At 43.9% G+C, this 19,335-nt stretch overlaps 1 protein-coding gene across 1 annotated transcript in view; it reads right to left on the reverse strand.

Moving 5' to 3' along the window:
- The window catches only part of OCA2 (OCA2 melanosomal transmembrane protein), an 833,084-nt gene that overhangs the window by 355,767 nt on the left and 457,982 nt on the right, over nt 1-19,335 (reverse strand). The window contains exons 14-15 of the mRNA XM_086934183.1: nt 14,255-14,393; nt 9,642-9,774 (exon numbers count right to left, since the gene is read on the reverse strand). Of these exons, the coding sequence (XP_086790309.1) occupies nt 9,642-9,774; nt 14,255-14,393 (272 nt within the window). The remainder of the gene's footprint in view (nt 1-9,641; nt 9,775-14,254; nt 14,394-19,335) is intronic.

A 19,335-nucleotide genomic window follows, 5' to 3' on the forward strand; every position in this document is an offset into this window, starting at 1 on the left:
CAGATTTCACAAAAGGAGACCGTTATTAAAAAATATATTTATATATAGCTTTCCTATAGGAAATCTGCCCTAACTAAACCGGTGAAATATGTATAAATATGTGCTAACCGAAGGATGGCTACAGTCCTGTGAATATATTAAAGTATGCACATTATTCTCCCTTGTTTCTTTAGACAACCTAATTTCTTAAGTTATCTATATTCTGACAGTTCCATCTTTTACACTATTTCTTCCATTCTCTAGTTCAGAAACAATGTGGTTGCTTTTGAGATTCATAACAACAAGATTACACAGCCAGATTTATTGTACAAAGCAATGTGCTGATTCTGTATCAAATTCCAACCACTCTGGTACAAGATATACCTGTTTGTGACAAATGAATTTCATTTATTATCAAACATGAAATCAGTCTGCCTTTGCAGTGTTTTAAGGAGAGAAGGAAAGAGACAATGAGAAACTACTCATACTAAAGTTACATGCTCAACATGAAACCCGATCAGCACAGCTAAAATGGGAATTACATTTCTACCATAAAAAGGATTAAACTCAAATAAAAAGGAACAGGCATTTGCAATGGAACCGGTCTCGCCTTTGGGAAATTATATGTATTTAGCTATGAAGCATATTAGCTTGGGTACTAAAACGTCTACTGTTCTTTAACATGGAGGAAAAGTAAGCACCAAATTGCGTGACTCACCAGGTATGGGAACACAGAGAAATATTGCCTTTCAGCTGGAAATGAAATGATATTGTCTAAAGTTCTGTTTAGAATATAAAATCAGGGCCTTCGGTGGTCAGATCAGCAAAAATACAAGATTTGAAACAATTATTGTCTGCGGGCGATCATGGAAGACAATTTCTATGGACTGGAAAATAGAGAATTTGGTATTTTACTGACCTCTGATGGTCGTTTTCTATCAAGAAATTTAAATAGGGGCAAAAGCCAGAAAAATTAAAGAAAGTCCCTCAGCAGTAAACAATTCTGGTATTTTACTGACCTCTACTGGTCGTTTTTTATCAAAACAGTTAAATAGCAGCAGTTGAACAGAAAAAAGTCCATAAGCGGAAGCAGACAAGTCCTAGGGCTGATCTCCAGAGCCCACAAAGTACATACACATATAAGTATATACTAAAGTATATACAAGAGGTCTCGAATGCTCGACCTAAAAACGGAATGAATATTCATGGTGAAACTGTAGCGAGAACATTTCCATTGACACTGATTGTCTGGGACCTTGCACAAACTCTCACCTCTAAAGCTGTTTTAAAGGGTTCTTTCAGTGGAGAGTAGGGAATGAGAGATGCGGCAAGAGAGGTAGCAACTGAGTGAGACATGGGGGGAACAAAAACAAAAAACAAAAAATTAAATTATGCAGGTTTATTTCCAATTGTTGCCACTCATTTTTAGGTTCTTTCTGAGAATTACAGTTAAGTCTTAAGGGCAACAATGCATTCACTCAAAATAACCCCCATTAAATAAATACCTTGGCCCCTAAGCAAAGATACAGATGACAAAAATGGAGCCCAAATCTCCTTCTGTTTCGAATCCTCTACCCCCTTGGACGTTGTTATTCTTGGAGCTGTATCACAGATATAGCCAAGTACTCTATATTTCCTTCACCAACATGGTCTGTCCAGCCAGAGACAGTTTATTCTGCTGGTGCTCTCCTTGGGCAAACCAGGATACTTAATGATCCCACAATTCCAAAGTGAAAGAAGAGGTGGCACTTGGGAGGTTCCTTAAAATGCTATTTTATTGCAATTACAAAGCCAACACATTTTGTCCAGGTGTAGGCTTGCTCTTGGATGACAAGTAATGTTGGACTTGGCCCTTCTGGCAGGATCACCCCCAAACTTTTTGCTTTTTCATTATGACTTGGCTTCTGCGCACTTTCCCACTGTGTCCCAGGGTAAAGTGTGTGCGTGTAGTGAGGTTGGCCCGCCCTCCCATAGGAATGCATGGGGAATGTATGTGTCCCTGGTAGTTCCTGATGTGTGGGGAGTGCAGGGTCAAGTTTGGTATGTGCGGACTCGTGTGATCAAATCCTGCGCAATGATGTGTGCGGCATAATTGTGTCTAGTGTGGAAGTGCCACTTCTAGAAGTTGGCCTGTCAGTGTAAATTATGTGAATTGGCTGTCTGGCTTGTGATTGGCTGGAGCTGGCTGGTGAGCCTGGCTCCAGGAGTCAGGCTGGGTCTGCCCCGGTGGTGAGTGGAGAGATCTGCATGATTGATGTGAGTGAGGAGTACACCTGGCACCTGAATAGGGCTGGGCTTTCCCCACACAATGCTGGCTCCGCCCCCTGTGGTGCGACTGATGACCGTAGCCTGGCCAGTGAATAGTGAGAGGGGCTGAGCACAACAAGGTGCTCCAGGGAGGTACTTAACTTGCACAAGGCTGGCTCCGCCTCCTGTAGAGTGTCTGATGTCCCTGCCCTGCAGCCTAGACAAAGGAGTTGTATGAATAAAAAGGGGCTGTGACCCCTTACAAAAGGTTCTCTACCTGATCCTATCTTGGAGGGGGGCCTGCTGCTGCTGGGCACCAGGAGGACCGCCACTGGGTGCTGCCTCCCTGCATGGAGGGCCCTGTGAGCTGGCCCCTGGGCCCAGCCTTTGCCCCCCCTGCCTTTATTACTGGTTATACTTTGTCCCTTGGCTTTTGGGACTGCTGTGGCCTGCCAAGCACCTGGGAAGCGTTTGGCTCCTACTTCCCTGGGACGCTTTGTTTTTCCCTCCAGAAGCGCTGTCTGACTGGTCCCTTGCCATTTAGGGGGAAGCAGGTGCCCACCCTGCGTCTTGGCATCATGTTTGCACCTTGCATGGGTGCCCACCCACTTGATATCTTCCATTACGGGTGCCAACCCCGCTTTATTGCTTATTTAATCACCAAACGGGTGCCCACCCCGTCTTGCCGCGAAGAACAGAAGAAAAGAACCGAAGCCGGTGCCCGCGCCTGATGGTGGGCGGGGCCGGCCGGGACCGAGAGAGGAGCCTCGCGGGTTCCATTTCCGCTTCTCCCGGTGGGGAGGAAGCTGTCAGCAAAGAGAAAGTCAGGAAGACCACGGGAGCATACCCCGCGCTCCTGCACTTCCGGAGTGAAGCCAGCGTCTCTCCACGAGGCTCCCCTAGCGAGAGGAGAGCCCCGAAGCAGAGGCTGGCGAGGAAAGCAGACCGGCAGTCAGAGAGCCCCGCAGCCTAGGAGAGCCGCCCCAGGCAGCCGCACCGGAGGAGGAGCCCCGCCACAGGTCCGGGTGAGTGGGGGCCCGTTGTGTCTGGTGGGGTGAGAGGGGGGCATGGGGGCACATTGCCGGTGCCCGCCCCCCACACAGTGGTGCTATCGTCATTCTTGAGAAGTGTCTGTAGGGGTAGAGCGGCCCCAGTTGGCAGTGGGCCGCTCCCCCGTTGTCCGCAGCATTGTTTCCTTTCCCGAGCCCACAAGAGGCTCCAACGTCCCAGGGGCATTTGTGAATTAAGAGCCCAGTATGTTTTCAGTTTTTATTTAAAACCCTTGTGTGGGCAGGCATCAACAAAACTATCAATGACCTCTTCAATTGCAGGGTATTGCTAGATCCAGCACTACTCTTAGACCCCTGGGCTCTCATCAACCCCCCTCCACTCAACACAACTGAACTACTACTATTTTTCTGGTTACTCACACTGGGTGTTAAAATGATCCTTTGCAATTCGAAATATATTTTAAATCTATATCTAATCAAACTGGGTGGGCTTTAGTTTCCTTGCTTTGGAGCGCTGACATCTTTAACCAAAGTTTTGACCATAATAAATCAAGACTACTATGATCCCCGCTAGACGCTCACATCCAAAGAAAAACACCAACTAGCTGACCACTTTGGCTGAACTTTGGGATATCCCCTTAGTCCCCGACCTCCCCCAACCGCTTTCCTTCCCACCTCCCTCGCCACATCTCTACCCCCTCCCCTCTATCTGCCCCCTCTCTTCTGTACTCTCCTTTTCTCTCTTATTTCTCTCTTTCATTGAGAAGCAAATTCCTCCCACCCCAACCCCGGACAATGTAATATTAAAGACAACTTTAAAAAAAAAAATTGCCAATTATTCCTCTCAGAGAAATACACCATATGATGGTCCATACCACCAAAATGGGTAGGAACACTTCTGTATGACGGACTGAAACAGGAGAATTGGAACTTACTGTAATCCGCTTTACTTCCCGCCTGACCTATTCATTTGTTATTGTATGTTTTATGTTATTGAAATGCCTTATAAAATGTGGGTGTGTATATATATATATATATATATATATATATATATATATATATATATATATATATATATATATATATATATATACACACACACACATATACATATATACACACACACACACATACAAATCTGAGCTTTGTGGGTTATGTACTTTTTCTACAGTGCTATTTTGATATTTTTATAATACATTTTAACACAAACCATGTTCTTACGGTCTAGCATTCTAATTTGGGTGAAAATACGTGCAGGAGAAAAAAGCTCATCCGGTTAAAATAAGAAGCAATGTCCCATTTTAGTTCCAATTTTGTTCACACCTACATCCTGCTGAATGGATTTACTCCAAATCTGGCATGAGGGTAGAAAGTGTGCTTTTGAAGAATTGGTATAAATCAGTTCAGTGATTTCAGTCAAGGACATTTAGACATTTTTGAGAAATGGGATTGGCAGGAAAAGGGCTATGAGGCACAGGGTCAGACTGATTTGCATATGGCCATGTCTGAACTGGGGTGGTGGAGTGAGCTAAAGAATGATGATGGATTAAACTCAGATCAGTTGACTGGGGGTGAGTGCTTGCATTGTTCAACACTCCGTCCATCATACCCTTTGGTTTTGCTTTGTTCACCCTAAGTTGGCAGGGTATGCCCAGACGTGGGTCCCTTGCTCACTTTGCATTGGATTCAAGCTAGCCTGGATGATGGCTGACAGTGGCGGTTTTACCATTAGGGCGTTTGGGCGTTGCCCCACCTATAATTATCAGGCAATTTATTCGAGCGGCGCGTTAATAAAAGTTTTATAAATTAATGCGCCGCTCGAATAAATTGCCCGATAATTATTGCCCTGCGGCCGTGGTGTGTGTCATGGACTTGGACAGTATGCACTGTCTGACACTGGGTGGCGCTGGACTGACTCTGTGCCGGCACAGTGCGCACTCACTGCGCATGTGGTGTTTGCCCGGCAGGGCTTCTTTAACTAGATAACTATGTGGTTTTAAAAAAAACCACCGATTAGGGGTTTGCCTGCCTAATGCAACGTACCCCAGTGCTGAAAAAAAGAACGACGTTTTTTTAATGCTCAGCCCAATCCTGATGCTACTTTCTTTAGAGAGCAGCTCTCCTCTAAAGAGAGCAGCATCAGGATTGGCTACTACTGTGTCTCGTCATCGGCAAGTTGGCAGCCATCAGTCTAGGCGCCAACGGGACCCCAGAGCAGAGATGGTGCGGACCCGGTCAAGTGAAGACAAGGTAAGTTTTTTATTTTATTTATCCCCACCCCCCTGTGTGCGAGCCGTGACTGTCTAGAAATAAACCGAGGCTAGCTGTACACTGTTTCAGTTCTGCCCGCACGGAAACATCGACACACGCCAGAATCAAAAGGGCCCCAAATTAACCAGTGAGGAATCGAGATTGTTCCACAGAGTCGGGCTAGCAGGGTTTGCGACTGCGAGCTCTAGAGCTGAGTGCGGGAGGCAAGGAGGGGGGTGTGTCAGACCACATTTACAACACTCCCCTCTCCCCGCTGGAAACAACTACCTGCACGCACGGCCAGGACTGCAGTGTGCTGAGCACGAGAGCTCTCGGTGTGCACGCCGTGGGGTGGGGACAGGGGTGAATGAATGGCACTTCAGCGGTGAGGGGTAGAAACAGAGCTCTGGGAAGTCATCCGAATAGTGAAGGAGGGCAGGGCCATCCTGAATAGAAGCAAAACTCTTGCAGATTAGGTTCAGATCACCCTGGGGAACAGGCAGCGCCCATGGAAGTAGGACAAAACTGTCCGGAGGTCGGGGGCAGGGAGAGCTCTCTGGGATTAGAGTAGAGCACAAAGGTGACTGGCGCGGAGCCCCCTAAAGGGTATGGTGACCTCATGGGTAGGAGCAGAGCAAAACACCTCTGGGGCCGAGAGAGAGCCAGTAGAGCCAGTGCAGAACTCTCTGGGGGGCAGGCAGTGTACGTCTCATGGGGCACAGTATTATTCTATGGGGCAGGTACACATCTCAGGAAGCAGAGCAGTACTCTCGAGTGATAGGAGCATGTCACCACTTTGAAAATCTACCAGCCGCCACTGAATAGTACAGAACTTTTCGCCCCACCACTTTGAAAATCCACCAGCCGCCACTGAAGGCTGAATAGGCAGAAACCGGTCCCAGGATGCCCGTTTCTGGTCCAGGGAAGACATGGTTCGGCAGCTCAGGCTGGACTGTTCCCATGAGGCACAGGGTCAGACTGATTTGCATATGGCCATGTCTGAACTGGGCTGGCGGAGTGAGCTAAAGAATGATGATGGGTTTAACCCAGATCAGTTGACTCGAGTGAGTGCTTGCAATGTTCAACACTCCGTCCATCATCCCCTTTGGTTTAACTTTCTAAGAGTGGCATTTTCAGAATTGTGACTTTACATCTGACTATCAATAAAGAGTATTTTAAATAATAATTTTTAGAGACCAGACATGACATTTATACCTGTTCCCAAGCAAACGTTATTCCTTATTAAATATAGTAAGGTAACCCAAAGTTATCCTACAGGAGTGGCCCTATAGTAGTGAAAAACGAATTTAAGATTTTTCCCTACCAGGACATGTAATACTTAAAAACATCTCCAACTTTTTAAATACACTGAACCCTGCCTTTTGGGCAATTTAGGACCTACCCTGGAGGTCACATATGTATTAAAAAGGAAGGTTTAGGCATCGCAAGAGGTTCTTTGACAGGCAAAATGGCAGTTTAGACTGCACACACAGGCTGCAAATGCCTGAGACAAGTTTAAAAGGGTTATTTAAGTGTGTGGCACAACATGTGCTACAGGACCACCAGTAGCATGTAATTTACTTCCCTAGGTACATGTAGAACTAATTTACTACTGACTTACAAATAAATTAAGTGTGCCCATTGGGGTAAGCCAATTTAACCATGTTTAAAGGCGAGAGCACAAGCACTGGTTAGCAATGGCAAAGTGCACAGTGTCCTAAAAGCCAACAAAAACCAGTTTAGAAAATAGGAGGGGTGAAGCCAAACGTTTGGGGTGACCCTGCTGAGAGGGTCAAGCCCAACGGTGCCATTGGTTGAATAAATCTGCATTAGATCTTAAAAAAGATCTTAAAAGCACAAGATAAAATACAATAAAATAGATACATTAATTCATTATCACAATATACTAGTCCCATTACGATACAATAAATAAGAATATTAAATTCATAATAATTCAACATGGATAATATAAAACATGGTTTGGCAGCTAAAATGCCCCATTACATCCCCTCTATTGTTTTCCTACTGCGGATGGCTTAAACTTGTACCTATGGAGCAGTAGGAGTTCTTCAAGTGTTTTTTAGCTGACATCCTGTACTGCCTTGTGGTCAAAAAAGGCTGAGAAGGGAAGCTATCAAGAGCAGCAACTAATGAATTACAATGGACCAGTAGGAGCTGTGAGAAAGACCACCAGTTACTTTTCCACCATCTTCAGGAAGATGGAACTCTTGCCTGCAGCCAGAAACAGGGATGTATTTCAGTGAAGTGTGTTTTAACCTACCGGGATAGTGTAATATTAAGTTGGTGGGGTCACCCCCCCCCCCCAAATTAATAATTCACTTTCTCAGTCTTTAACTGAACACAGCCTTGTCTCCCATCCACAAATGAGGAAAATCTGACTTACCCCAACCTCAAGTTAAACACACTGTCAAAACCTAAAGCGTTCTTCTGTGAGTACAGGCCCCTGTTGCTCTGCATTATGCGAAATAAATGTGGGCCTTGGTGCAAAATTCTGAATCAGTATTAGTTAACATATCAAACAACCTGTAAGCACCTACCCTTTGCCTCCAAACGATAGAACATTAGCACAGGGCCTGGTGAGATCAGATGTAAGCAAATGGATGTATGCTATCTGTAATCAATAAAGTCTTTGATTCAGAATCCTAATGTACATGATGTCCTCATACACCAAACAAGTTATCTTCTGTCCTCTCTCTTCCACACAATACAATTCTCTAAAACAGCCTAATTGAATCAAGCAAAGGAGGCAGAGTCAAGCAAATGAGACAGAATCAACCAAATGAGGTAGAATCAAGCACAGTAGGCAGAATACACTCTAAGGGAAGTATGAAAAAGTACCCAGAGCAAAATCCCAAATTACGATGGTGCGAAATCTGGACAGAGAAATGTAAATCCTTCTAAACCACTTATGAAAGAAAGCATAATCCTGTCTCCAGCCTCTTTCTGCGAAAAGTAAATAAGTGATCCCTTTAAAATGGCTTTCCTTCTCTCTTTCAATTAAAGAAAAATACGAGGTTCTGGTGAAGATGGGTCTGAAATAATCCTTGAAAAAGTAACAAAAATCAAGCTCTCTAGCAGCGTTAATACTAAAGAAAATCTGAGCTAAGAGCCACCACACTCCTCCGTGGCTTGAAGAGTAAAGTCTGCTGAGAAGGCTGCTGCGTGTGTATTATGCAAGCGTTACCTGTAGTTCACTTGTTACCACTTGTATTACATCTAGGCACTCCCAAAGTGTTTCCTCACAAACTGGCAACTTTTCCACGCGAGCGTCACCATGTGTAAGACCGAATGTTGTGTTTACTCGCAACTTAACTTCAGCATGGATTTCTTTGCGGCTGAAACATGATAGATGTCGGTGATAGTTATTCTCTCAACAACTTAAAAAGGTCATGAAAGTCCCAGTTTTAACACGAAAACGCGCATGCAGAAAACCTGTCAAACTACTGGTATTAGACTAGTTAGTGTATTGATTAGAAATGAGGAACTTCAAACAACCCTACTGACGCGCTGTAGAAGTAACAGCTTTCCATAGCCTGACAATTTAGTTGCTCAAACTAAATTTCCCAAACTTTGAGAAGCTCCACAAGTCCATAATAGTGAAAAAGTATCTAGCGGGTGTCATTTTAGTAGGCCCAAAAAACGTTGCTTCTTGGCCACTTCAGGTGTTTGTTTACTTCGCATGCTTTCCCCATATTACGATGCTTAGTGACAATGACCAAGGCCACAAGGAACCCTTACGAGATGCTTGAGAAAATCATGTAGTGGTGACTAAGGGATACAACAAGAATGGGTAAATTATGCGGTTAATAAAGCAATTTTTTTGTGGTGAATTATTTTGCTATGCTGTCATTGTCATTGCTAATACTGTGTGGGGACACATCACCTCATTATTACCGGTTTAACACCTCCATACAGTAATCCGCAATTCAAAGTAGACTAGTTCTACTTTTCAAAGCATTTGTAAATGAGTAGCACCTCACTTGCTACTTTGAGGAGTAGGAAATAATCTATTTGGTTGAAATCAGAAAATTATGAAGTATAATTATGCAGAAAACACCTCAGCTACAGAATCGCATAATTCCAGGGTACCTGCCTTTGACCACTGCCGAGTGCTTCTTTTATGCGCCTACTCACCAACAATTTCAATGGGTTCTTTGTTGTACAGTATTTTGTTCCCGTATAAGAGCCGCAGGAATGGAAAGGAGACGAGCAGTACAAGAGCAATGCCAATGAACATGTGTCCGGTGAACACAGCGAAATCCAAACCCTTGGAATTAAATACAAAAATAAACCCAGAGTTATTTTCTTCAAGTCAATTAGCAACCTTTCGAAAAACTTCCATTTGTTTACATTTAGCCATTTTTAGAAAGACAAGTGGATTAATTTCTTCAGGCAGAAAAACGTGCGCATGCATCTAATTAACTCAAATTTGCAGAGGAAGTAGATTTCAACAATAATTATTACTGCTGTATTCATATTGCTCGCCTAATAATTACAATTTATGGTTAAATATAGTATGCCAGTTGAATGTGTTTCGAACTTAGTCTACTAAATGCCACTGAAATGTTTATAGAGGAAATATTTTTTTCCCCACACATTACTTGTGTAGATTCTAGAATCTAAAGTCTCAGCATTTTTTTTAAACTTTGTTAATTAACCTTCTTCCACACTAGCCATGGTGGAACTGTGATGTCTGGGTGAGACCCTTGGCTTGCAGTCTAAACCGGCCAGGATTGGGAGGCAAAAGCAGTCCTTGGAAATACTTCAATATCAGCCACACCACATACCACAGCAGCATACAAACAGTGTTTAATAGTTTCCAAGATGGTTGGGAGCAGAGGTAGAGGTCTCTCGCCAAAAGTAAGGTTTTAGAAAAACGGAACAAATTAACTTTGAATCTCAACTTTCTAAATAAACTGCGTAAAAAGCAATTATACAGTCAGCTAGGAACACAAATCGTCAAACAATGCAATCGTTCAGGATCTTGAGAAATATAAAGCATCATAAATTCTCCAAGACACTTCCATGCCACTCCATTACTCGTTTCCGAGTCCGATGGGCTGAGGACCAACCCGGTCTGTGGACAGAGTCACATAGCAGGTACACACTAACACGCACTCGGTCTATGAACCAAGACTACTCTGGAACAACCTCTCTGGGTCCTCAGAAGGCTCCTCTGGTTCAATCAAAGAAAGGTTTCAAAGGCAGCATCTTTCTACCATCCTAGACTGCACCTCTTCTCTCTACACCTCAAACCACGTCATACTAGGTTTCGGATCACCTTGAGCCTTATTTTTTTTTCAGTTCACATTGTAAATCTAAAAGCATGCATCTGTAACCTGATGTGTCGGCTATGTGTTCTATTGCTGTGTATTGTTGCCTGCTGCAGTTTGAGACTAGGTTAGCACTTTATAAATACCTAGAGCAACATAGAAGGGGTTAATATTGACGCTAAACGGTATGTGTGCAAAGGTATACCCTTGGCGCACCATTTCCTGTATTAACATCAAGCTCCTCAGGGCTAATTTGTGCCATAAATCAGAACCTTGCTATGAGCTCCAATAGCTGCACATTAAAGTAAATGGGATAAGTCATTAACCCCTTTGCCGCGGGGCTAATTCCCCGGCGGCACTGGGTGGAGGGGTGGGGGCGTGAGCAGCACCACGGTGCTTGTGACGAGTTTGGCTCATCACACTGCACGGTGGCGCTGTGCTCATGATGAGCTGAGCTCGTCATGACCACTCCCGTTTTTCAGATCATTCAGCACAGCGGGGGAATTAGCCTCGCGTGTGAACGCCGCGTGTGTCATGACTAGCTCAGCTTGTCATCAGTAAGCATATGCCTCATGACGAGCTGAGCTCGTCATGAGCACGGAAGGAGTTAAAATTGAAGTCTATGTACTTAGTTGAAGAATCTACAGAAAGAAAAATATTAGATATTTCAATGGGTTTTTAGTGGTTCTATGATAGAGGACCAGGGTCAGCTACAAGAGAAGTAGTCATTCCTGGCACTGGAGGTAAGACCCAAAGTAGCAGCATGGTGGGTCATCCTGCAGATCTCTTAACTGAATGTCTCCCGGGACCGGTTACTTGCCTATAAAATACTTTGAGTCACTAAGATCTTGCAAGGGTCATCAGGTCATGCACACTTGATCATTCTGTGTGCACTTTCAATGAAGTATAGACTCAGTTAGCCCAGGGAGAGCCATAAATAAACCGAGTATATTCATTTTACAAAACTTCTGAAAGCGGGTTGAAGGTACTGCCCCCTGTAGGGGAGGGACAGTGCAGAATTCAGGTCTCAATGTAGGTCAACAACGAGGAGACTTTTCATTAAAGCTTCTAGGGGCTCTTGTTGGCAGGTTAACAACAAAGCAAAACCACAGACAGAAAGGTGGACTGGCCATGTGAAAAACGTGGGATTTTAATATCTCTAGTGAGCCCTCTTACGAATAATATGGACCACCCACAACAAAGCAATTGTTGTCTTGTTTGACTGAAATCACCCAATTAGTGCAGTACAGGCCACTGAGACATCTAAAACGATATCCTATCAATTCCCTATTGCTTTAGTGCAGGCGAAAGAGACCTATAAATGAACCCCCTGAAAGCCCAGCTTGGTTCCAGTTAACAAATCACTTCGGTGGTGCACGTTTGCAGCATGCTGCTGTTTAGCACCATCTTACATACTGACAGCTGTGCCAATTTGAACAGTTTCATTAATTTGGAAGGGGGTTGGGTTATGTTTGGCGGCAACAACAATCAACACATACTTTGTTTACAAAGATAAAATGTAAATAGTGTGCAAAATGGTGCAGCACAATTCCTCTTATCAAAGCCCCTACAAACAAATCATCCCACAAAAAATATTCAGGGCCGCTATAGGTCGGTGCAACCGGTGCGGCCCGACTGGGCGCTGCTCTGGAGGAGGGCCACTGACCTCAGGGTGGGACGCTGTGTTTAGCAACAAGTTATGTTTTGAAATCACCTGCTGCATAGTTCCCTATGCACCCAGCTTTCAGGTAGCAATAAAAATGTCAAGATCATTTTTGCGATTAACGAATGTTCCTGCTTGGGAGAGAAAGATCAGAGTTTTGTCTAGTGACAGTTTTGACTCGCCAGAAAGTAGCTTAGAGGGTTAATATCGTGAGCGGTGAGGAGGGGCGGATTCAACAGACGATGAGGGAAAAGCAATTTATGTAATTTTGCCTCTTCGTCTGTCGAACTCCCCCTCCCCGCCCAGCCCCGCCCCACCACTCTTACCTGCACAGGCCGCTGCTGGTTAATATGCCTGCTGTAAGGAACAGATCTGTATTTTATGTGGATATCTCAGAGGAATAGTAATGCCAGCCTTTACCAGCGCTTTAAAACAAATGAAATGTATGTGAGAGAGGGGCTATGGAGAGATTCACTTTTGCTGGATGGTAATGAGGGAATTCGAGGAGGTCGTTATTGGGTGCGGGGCACCAAAAAAAAGACTGTTGCACCAGGCGCCACCAGCGCTAGAGCCGGCCTTGAACACTTTATGCAATACAGTCCACTGAGGCTGTTAGATGGAGTCAAACAGACCCCTTATGCGCCAGAGCACAGACGCAGAATGAGGCGATGCACTCTCGAACAGAGCAATGAGTTACCCTGACTGCAGCAACGTGTGCTCACCCATGAACTCAATGAGAGTGCGATGGGATTCAGTCTGCACATTCTGAAAAAGAGTGGTGGTTGACCTGCCACTTCAAGTCCTTGTGCATGCTGCCCAGAAAGCACAAGCAGCAGCTGACTGGAACACTGCTCACGATTTCTATGCAAGTCCTGTCCAAGGGGTTTAAATTTGCTTGCAGACTAAGAGCGAAGACACCCATCACAATGTCACTCACTCTTTGTCACAGTTGGAATACGATGAATGAGCGAATCTCCTTGCACGGATCAGAAGTGAGGATTCAGTACAGGTATGGAGTGCAAAATTAGTGCCCCCCCCCCCTCCCCCACCCCACCAACTTGTATGTGCCTTGGGATTCACTAACTTTAAGGTACATTATCACTTTGAAGGCAGTCAGAGGTATAATGCTGTCAAGAACAGGAGTAAATATTTGTGGAGGGTAGCAAATATAAGGTAAACACCCCCAAGTGTGGTGGGTATGCAAGGTAAGGAGTTTCTCCACAGGTAAAAAAATAAATTCCTTTGCAGAAATAAAACAAACTTCTAAAGCGCAGTTGCACTATTTTGAAGGCCACATGAACTATGTGATTTTGCTGTCACAATGTTTTCCACATAATTATGGATTTGTCGCACATTATTCAATTAATATGCAGACTTTGACAATACAATTTTTAGTTCAAACTGATCAAAAGTTACTAAAGACACTACCAAACATGTTGCATCGCAGTGGAAGGCCCGCATTATTTAGATCTTAAACTGATACTGAGGTGAAACATTTGCCCAGAGAGTCTCATTGTATTTAAAAGTGACAAAATAGTGAGGCAGTATTCCCAGAAGATATGCTGCTTTATGCCACATAATTAGCCTTTTTTTGCTCCACAAGTTAGTCAAACCCTGCCACATAATTTGCTCCTACCGGCCACATAATTCCAATGGTCTCGACTATTGTTAAGTGTTGATATATGCATAAATGTACACGTGTTACATGTAAACACGCAAAACATGCCGTGGCAAGGTAGGCGCTTGAAATTCACATTAAAATGAGTTGCATTTATCGCTCAATATTGCCGCAAGTTGCTGACAGTACCTACCGCCTTCCTCAGCTCCAGGTTGGAGACGATGATGACGTTGGGGGGATCGCCCACAGCCGTGGCGGCGCCGCCAATGTTCGTGAAGATTACCTCCGCAATCAGGACGTGCCGCGGATCCAGGTTGAGCACTTCGCATAACCTGCGGCACAGAGAGGAACAGGGGCTCAGAACACGCCGCCTTGATTGGGCCGGCTTCGAAATCAAATGATTGCCGGGCTGAAAATATGTCTCAGAGAAACTAAAAATACCGTACTGCGGCACACATTTCATCAACAGGGTAAACTAGAACAGCCGCGCTGTACTTTTCAAGTAGTTATTCCGATTTGGCCCCCTGAACCTCTAAGCCACTGCCAAAATCTATGCAGTGCAATCAACTACGCATCGTTTCTGAATATTCTTAAACATTACAGGCAAATTACTCAACATTCACAGGGTAAATCACAGAAAAAAATCGCATTAATATCTTCAAGGCTGCGGCCAATAAAGATAAACTTTAGGAGCTACATGAAAGCCAAAGAAGCTACAGAGGTTGGCATCTGCATTAATACCTTCATTATACACTAGCAGCCAGTCCCGACGTTGTCCAGGTATGAATTGCTGCCGGCCAGTAGTATATTGTTTTGTAGGATTTCGTTTTGATAGCATTTCTTATCTGTGACAGGCCTGTGAAACGCTCTGATTCACAGTGCACTGCTGATGCACTTAAGATTGCGAGTTCAGTAGTGTGTGAACTCGAGTTTCCCTACTTTATTATTCCTTGCAATATTATATAGCGCAAACTCGACAACATGGCATGAGCACAATTTACATTACAGAAGGACACATTCATTTGTGGTAGGCACGGGGAGACAAAGCGATTTGCCTGGAATCACATGATGTTGAGCTGATGCCGAGATTCGAACGTAGCTCCCCAGCTCTAAAGTTCGCAATTCTAGAACTTGTGGCGGGAGGTGTGTCTAAAAGTGTATGTCGGTGCTGGCCATCAGTGAGAGAGACCTGTGCATTTTTCAAATGGCCACCAATGTACTTACCGGGGGAGGGTAAACACCCATTATTCCGCAACTTTCTTTCCGCATACCATCACTCCGCATACTTTCATTACGAAAGTACCATGACTCCGCAATGTAATTATAATGCATGGCATTACATTTTATATGCTTTTACCACACATACATTTGCAACGAAATTCGTTGTAAATGCATGAATGGTAAAAGCATGTTTTTTTAAAATATTTGGATAAGGTAAGTATGGTTATAGGGGTATATGTTTTGGGGTACTGAGGTATATGTTTTGGGGTGTTTGGGTATTTTAAGGGTTCAGATATAGTTTGGGTTATGGGGTACAGGGGTAGTTTTAGGGTTTAGGGATAGGTTTGGGTTTTGGGGTACAGGGGTATGTTTAGAGTTCAGGGCTAGGTTTGGGTATAGGGATATTTTTAGGGTTCAGGGGTAGGTTTGGGTTTTGGGGTACAGGGATATTTTAAGGGTTCAGGGCTAGGTTTGAGTTTTGGGGTACAGGGGTATTTTTAGGGTTCAGGGCTAGGTTTGGGTTTTGGGTACAGGAGTATTTTAGGGTTCAGGGGTAGGTTTGGGTTTTGGGGTACAGGGCTATTTTTAGGGTTCAGGGCTAGGTTTTGGGTACAGGGGTATTTTTAGGGTTCAGGGGTAGATTTGGGGTTTGGGGAACAGGGGTATTTTAGAGTTATGGGGTAGGTTTGGGTTTTGGGGTACAGTGATATTTTTAGGGTTCAGGGCTAAGTTTGGGTTTTGGGGTACAGGGGTATTTTTAGGGTTATGGGGTAGGTTTGGGTTTTGAGGTTTGGGTTTTGAGGTACAGGGGTATTTATAGGGTTCAGGGCTATGTTTGGGGTACAGGAGTATTTTTAGGGTTTAGGGATAGGTTTGGGTTTTGGGGTACAGGGTATATTTATAGGGTTAAGATGGGTTAGTGTTTAAGGGTGTTGGGGTATTTTAAGCAGTAAGGGTGGGTTAGGATTATGGGGTGCAGGGGTATTTAAAGGGAGCAGGGTGGGATTAGCACACAATATGAGACATGGCATGAAGGGCGGAACGTACCACACGCCCCCAGCATTTGCCACGCCCCCAGCACACGCCCACAGCACAACGCAGACACGCCCACAAGGGAATACTTTGCTGGCACGGTTCTTTTACCTTTTAAATGTATATGGTGGGCGTCTGCATAGCCTATGTCCTTCTGCTGCAACTCCCCTTTCCAACGCTGTATTGGGTGTTGTGATTGGTGCTGTGGTTCCTGAGATTACCCGCCTCAAAGGTTTGGGCTCTCTTTATTATATTAGTATGGATTTCCTTCCTATTACTAGTCACAATCTCATTGGGTTAAGAAGCGCTTATGCTGATAGACCCTGCAAAATGCTTGCTCACTCTCACATGCATAGAGCAGAGGGTCAGCACCAGCTTCAATGACCCTTTCTGAAAATAACCAAGGAAAAAATGCTGAGCACTGGTGGAGGAATAGCCAAAAAAGAAATAAACGTAGCCTCTATGTTAAACAAACATTTTTAAAGACACTTGGTCTTGCCTTTTCATCTATTGGCTTTGCGACGCCTGAACTGCACCAGCCAAAAAATAAAGAGTGTGATGCTATATATGCATTCCTGCATCATCACAATGTGCATAAATGCTTCATGATATAGTTGCCCCAGCCTCTTGACATGCATGCACATACTTAATGGCAAGGAATCTGCTTTGTTTTTTGCTTAATGTACACCTCCAAGATGAAAAACCCCATCTTGGAGTTTTTTTTTCTTTGGAGTGGCCTATAAGCAAATTGCAACTGCATAAAAGATACATTGTTTCCTTTAAAATAAAAATGTAGGTAGAGGTGAACAGCGGAGGTGAAAAAGGTAGGATGACCACTGCAGGCAAGAAGAGGGAGCAGTCAGGGGGAGGGTAAGAGAGAAAGGGAGGGGCGGGGAGGGTGGAACATTAATTATGGAGAATAAGAAAACGAGATGGGGAGCAGCAAGGGAAGCAACCAATGACCTGGGGAACGGATGAAGGGTTAGCAACTCCGAGAGCGCAGTGGTGAGGATTGCAGTCGGGAAGTTGCACACAAGGAAGAGCGCGAGAAAGCTCATACACTCGCAAGGAGTACAGCTAGAAAAAGAAAACAGGTTCACTGAATGTGAGCAGTGGAAAGATTCAAATCATCCAGTCCAAAGGGTGGTAAAGAAACTATGCTGTAGGGGAGGGACCAAGAAGAGCGAGAAAGAACACCATTGAATAAGAAGCAGATGAGTGACATGAAAGCTTACCCATGGTAAGCAAAGGGCTGGCCCAGTGTATTTATTGACATTATCAACTATATGACTTTGATAACAAACAGCTAAAAACGATCTATAGGTAGGACCTAAAAAGCAAAATACAAGCATTAAAGTGCTCGAACAACAATGCAAATATGTAAACGAACTCTAATTACACACTTCCATTGAAATTGTCTCTCCGGTATGTGTTGGAAATATTTTGTAAAAAGAATTAAAGTTCGATATAAATAAATCGAATTTGACACTAGGAGAAACATTCATTAGGTAACTAGTCCTATAGGAGGAGGCCTACCCTAGGTGGGGTTGTACTTGAGGGGGTAAACACCCATGATTACTTTGGCTTAAAACTATCAGACAGTAGGTCCTGGAAATAACATGGATTTGAATTTGAATTTAAAAATACTTATAGAGCGCACGTACACTGAGTCAGTTTCATGGCGCTGGTGAGGTCCCTGAGTGAGACTAAGATGTCTTTGAAAAATAGGCAAATTGTTGGTGTACTTTTAAAGGAATGTTGCACATCGACTAGCAAACCAGTTGCAGCCGCTTTACAGATTTACGATACAAAAGCTGCGGGTACTACCCTTTATGGGTCTGAATTGGGGAGGTTTACTAAATTAGATGACCGGTCTAAAACTGAAAAAAAGTTTTTGGGAAACCTGGTGCTTTTGCCACCAAGCACTCTGCTCTATCCCCTAAAGTTGGATATGGGCAGAAAATCTATTGCTGACAAGGCTAAGTTACGCCCACTGCAATTTTGGAGGAAAATTAGGTCTGCACCAGAATTGCTTCTCTGTGCCAATGGGCTAATGGAAGTTAGCACCTTGGACAAGTTCAACAAGATATCTTGGATACATTATGTGAAGAAACTGCTGTATGATATTGGGTTGTGAGAAATCTGGGACAACACCATTCCTGACTCTTTCCCTTCCAAAGATTGGGAAAACACGTTTCTGGGAATGGGTAGCACAAATGGAGACTAGTAATTCTTTTTATGGGCGGCTTACAAGTGAGTTTCTGAATTTCAAATCAGTTAGCACACTGGAACACTCAAGATATCCTCCAGGTACGGAATGATGGAAAGCTTTACATCCAGTATAGGATTGGTACACTTCCTCCCCTTTACACCTTCACCAGCAGTTGGCATCACAAGTCACTGTCAAACTTGTTATCTTATGGTTGCAAAGCTGCTAATGATGCTGTCGCCCATGTAGTCTTTGCTTGTCCAGCAAATGCGCTTCCACGAGCCAGGTGGATAAAAAAAATTTCAGACAGTTCGGAACACGCAATCACGTATCAGATTTGTGAATATCAAGATCAGATTCTAGACCTTTATTTGCCCTTGCTGTCGATAAATTTCTAGGACAGATGTGGGGCATCAGGAGGAAAACACCAAAGTTTTAACATATAGGTTTTACTCCTTAGTTTGCAGTTGTACATTTTAAAAATGTTATCCTTTAGCTGGTAGTTCTACAAATTGTTCTCTACCATAGCTAGTATCTTAGAGTAATTTTTAATTTTCTTGCATTGAAGAAATCTCTGAAAACTTGGATTTACTCTCAGTCCGACTCCTTTGTCCTCGCAGCTATTTGATCCATGCCCCCCTAGACGACCTTCTGTTGTGCTCAGCGCCAAGATGCTCCCTCCGGAGCGTAAGTTAGCGCTTTATAAATGCCAATAAATATCAAATATCAAATATCAAGAAATGAACTGTGATAAAGTGATAATTTGATGCACTAGGAGTACTGCACGTTGTATGTATTTATATTTTTTATTT

Source organism: Lissotriton vulgaris, chromosome 8, assembly GCF_964263255.1.
Source record: "Lissotriton vulgaris chromosome 8, aLisVul1.2, whole genome shotgun sequence".
NCBI lineage: Eukaryota > Metazoa > Chordata > Amphibia > Caudata > Salamandridae > Lissotriton > Lissotriton vulgaris.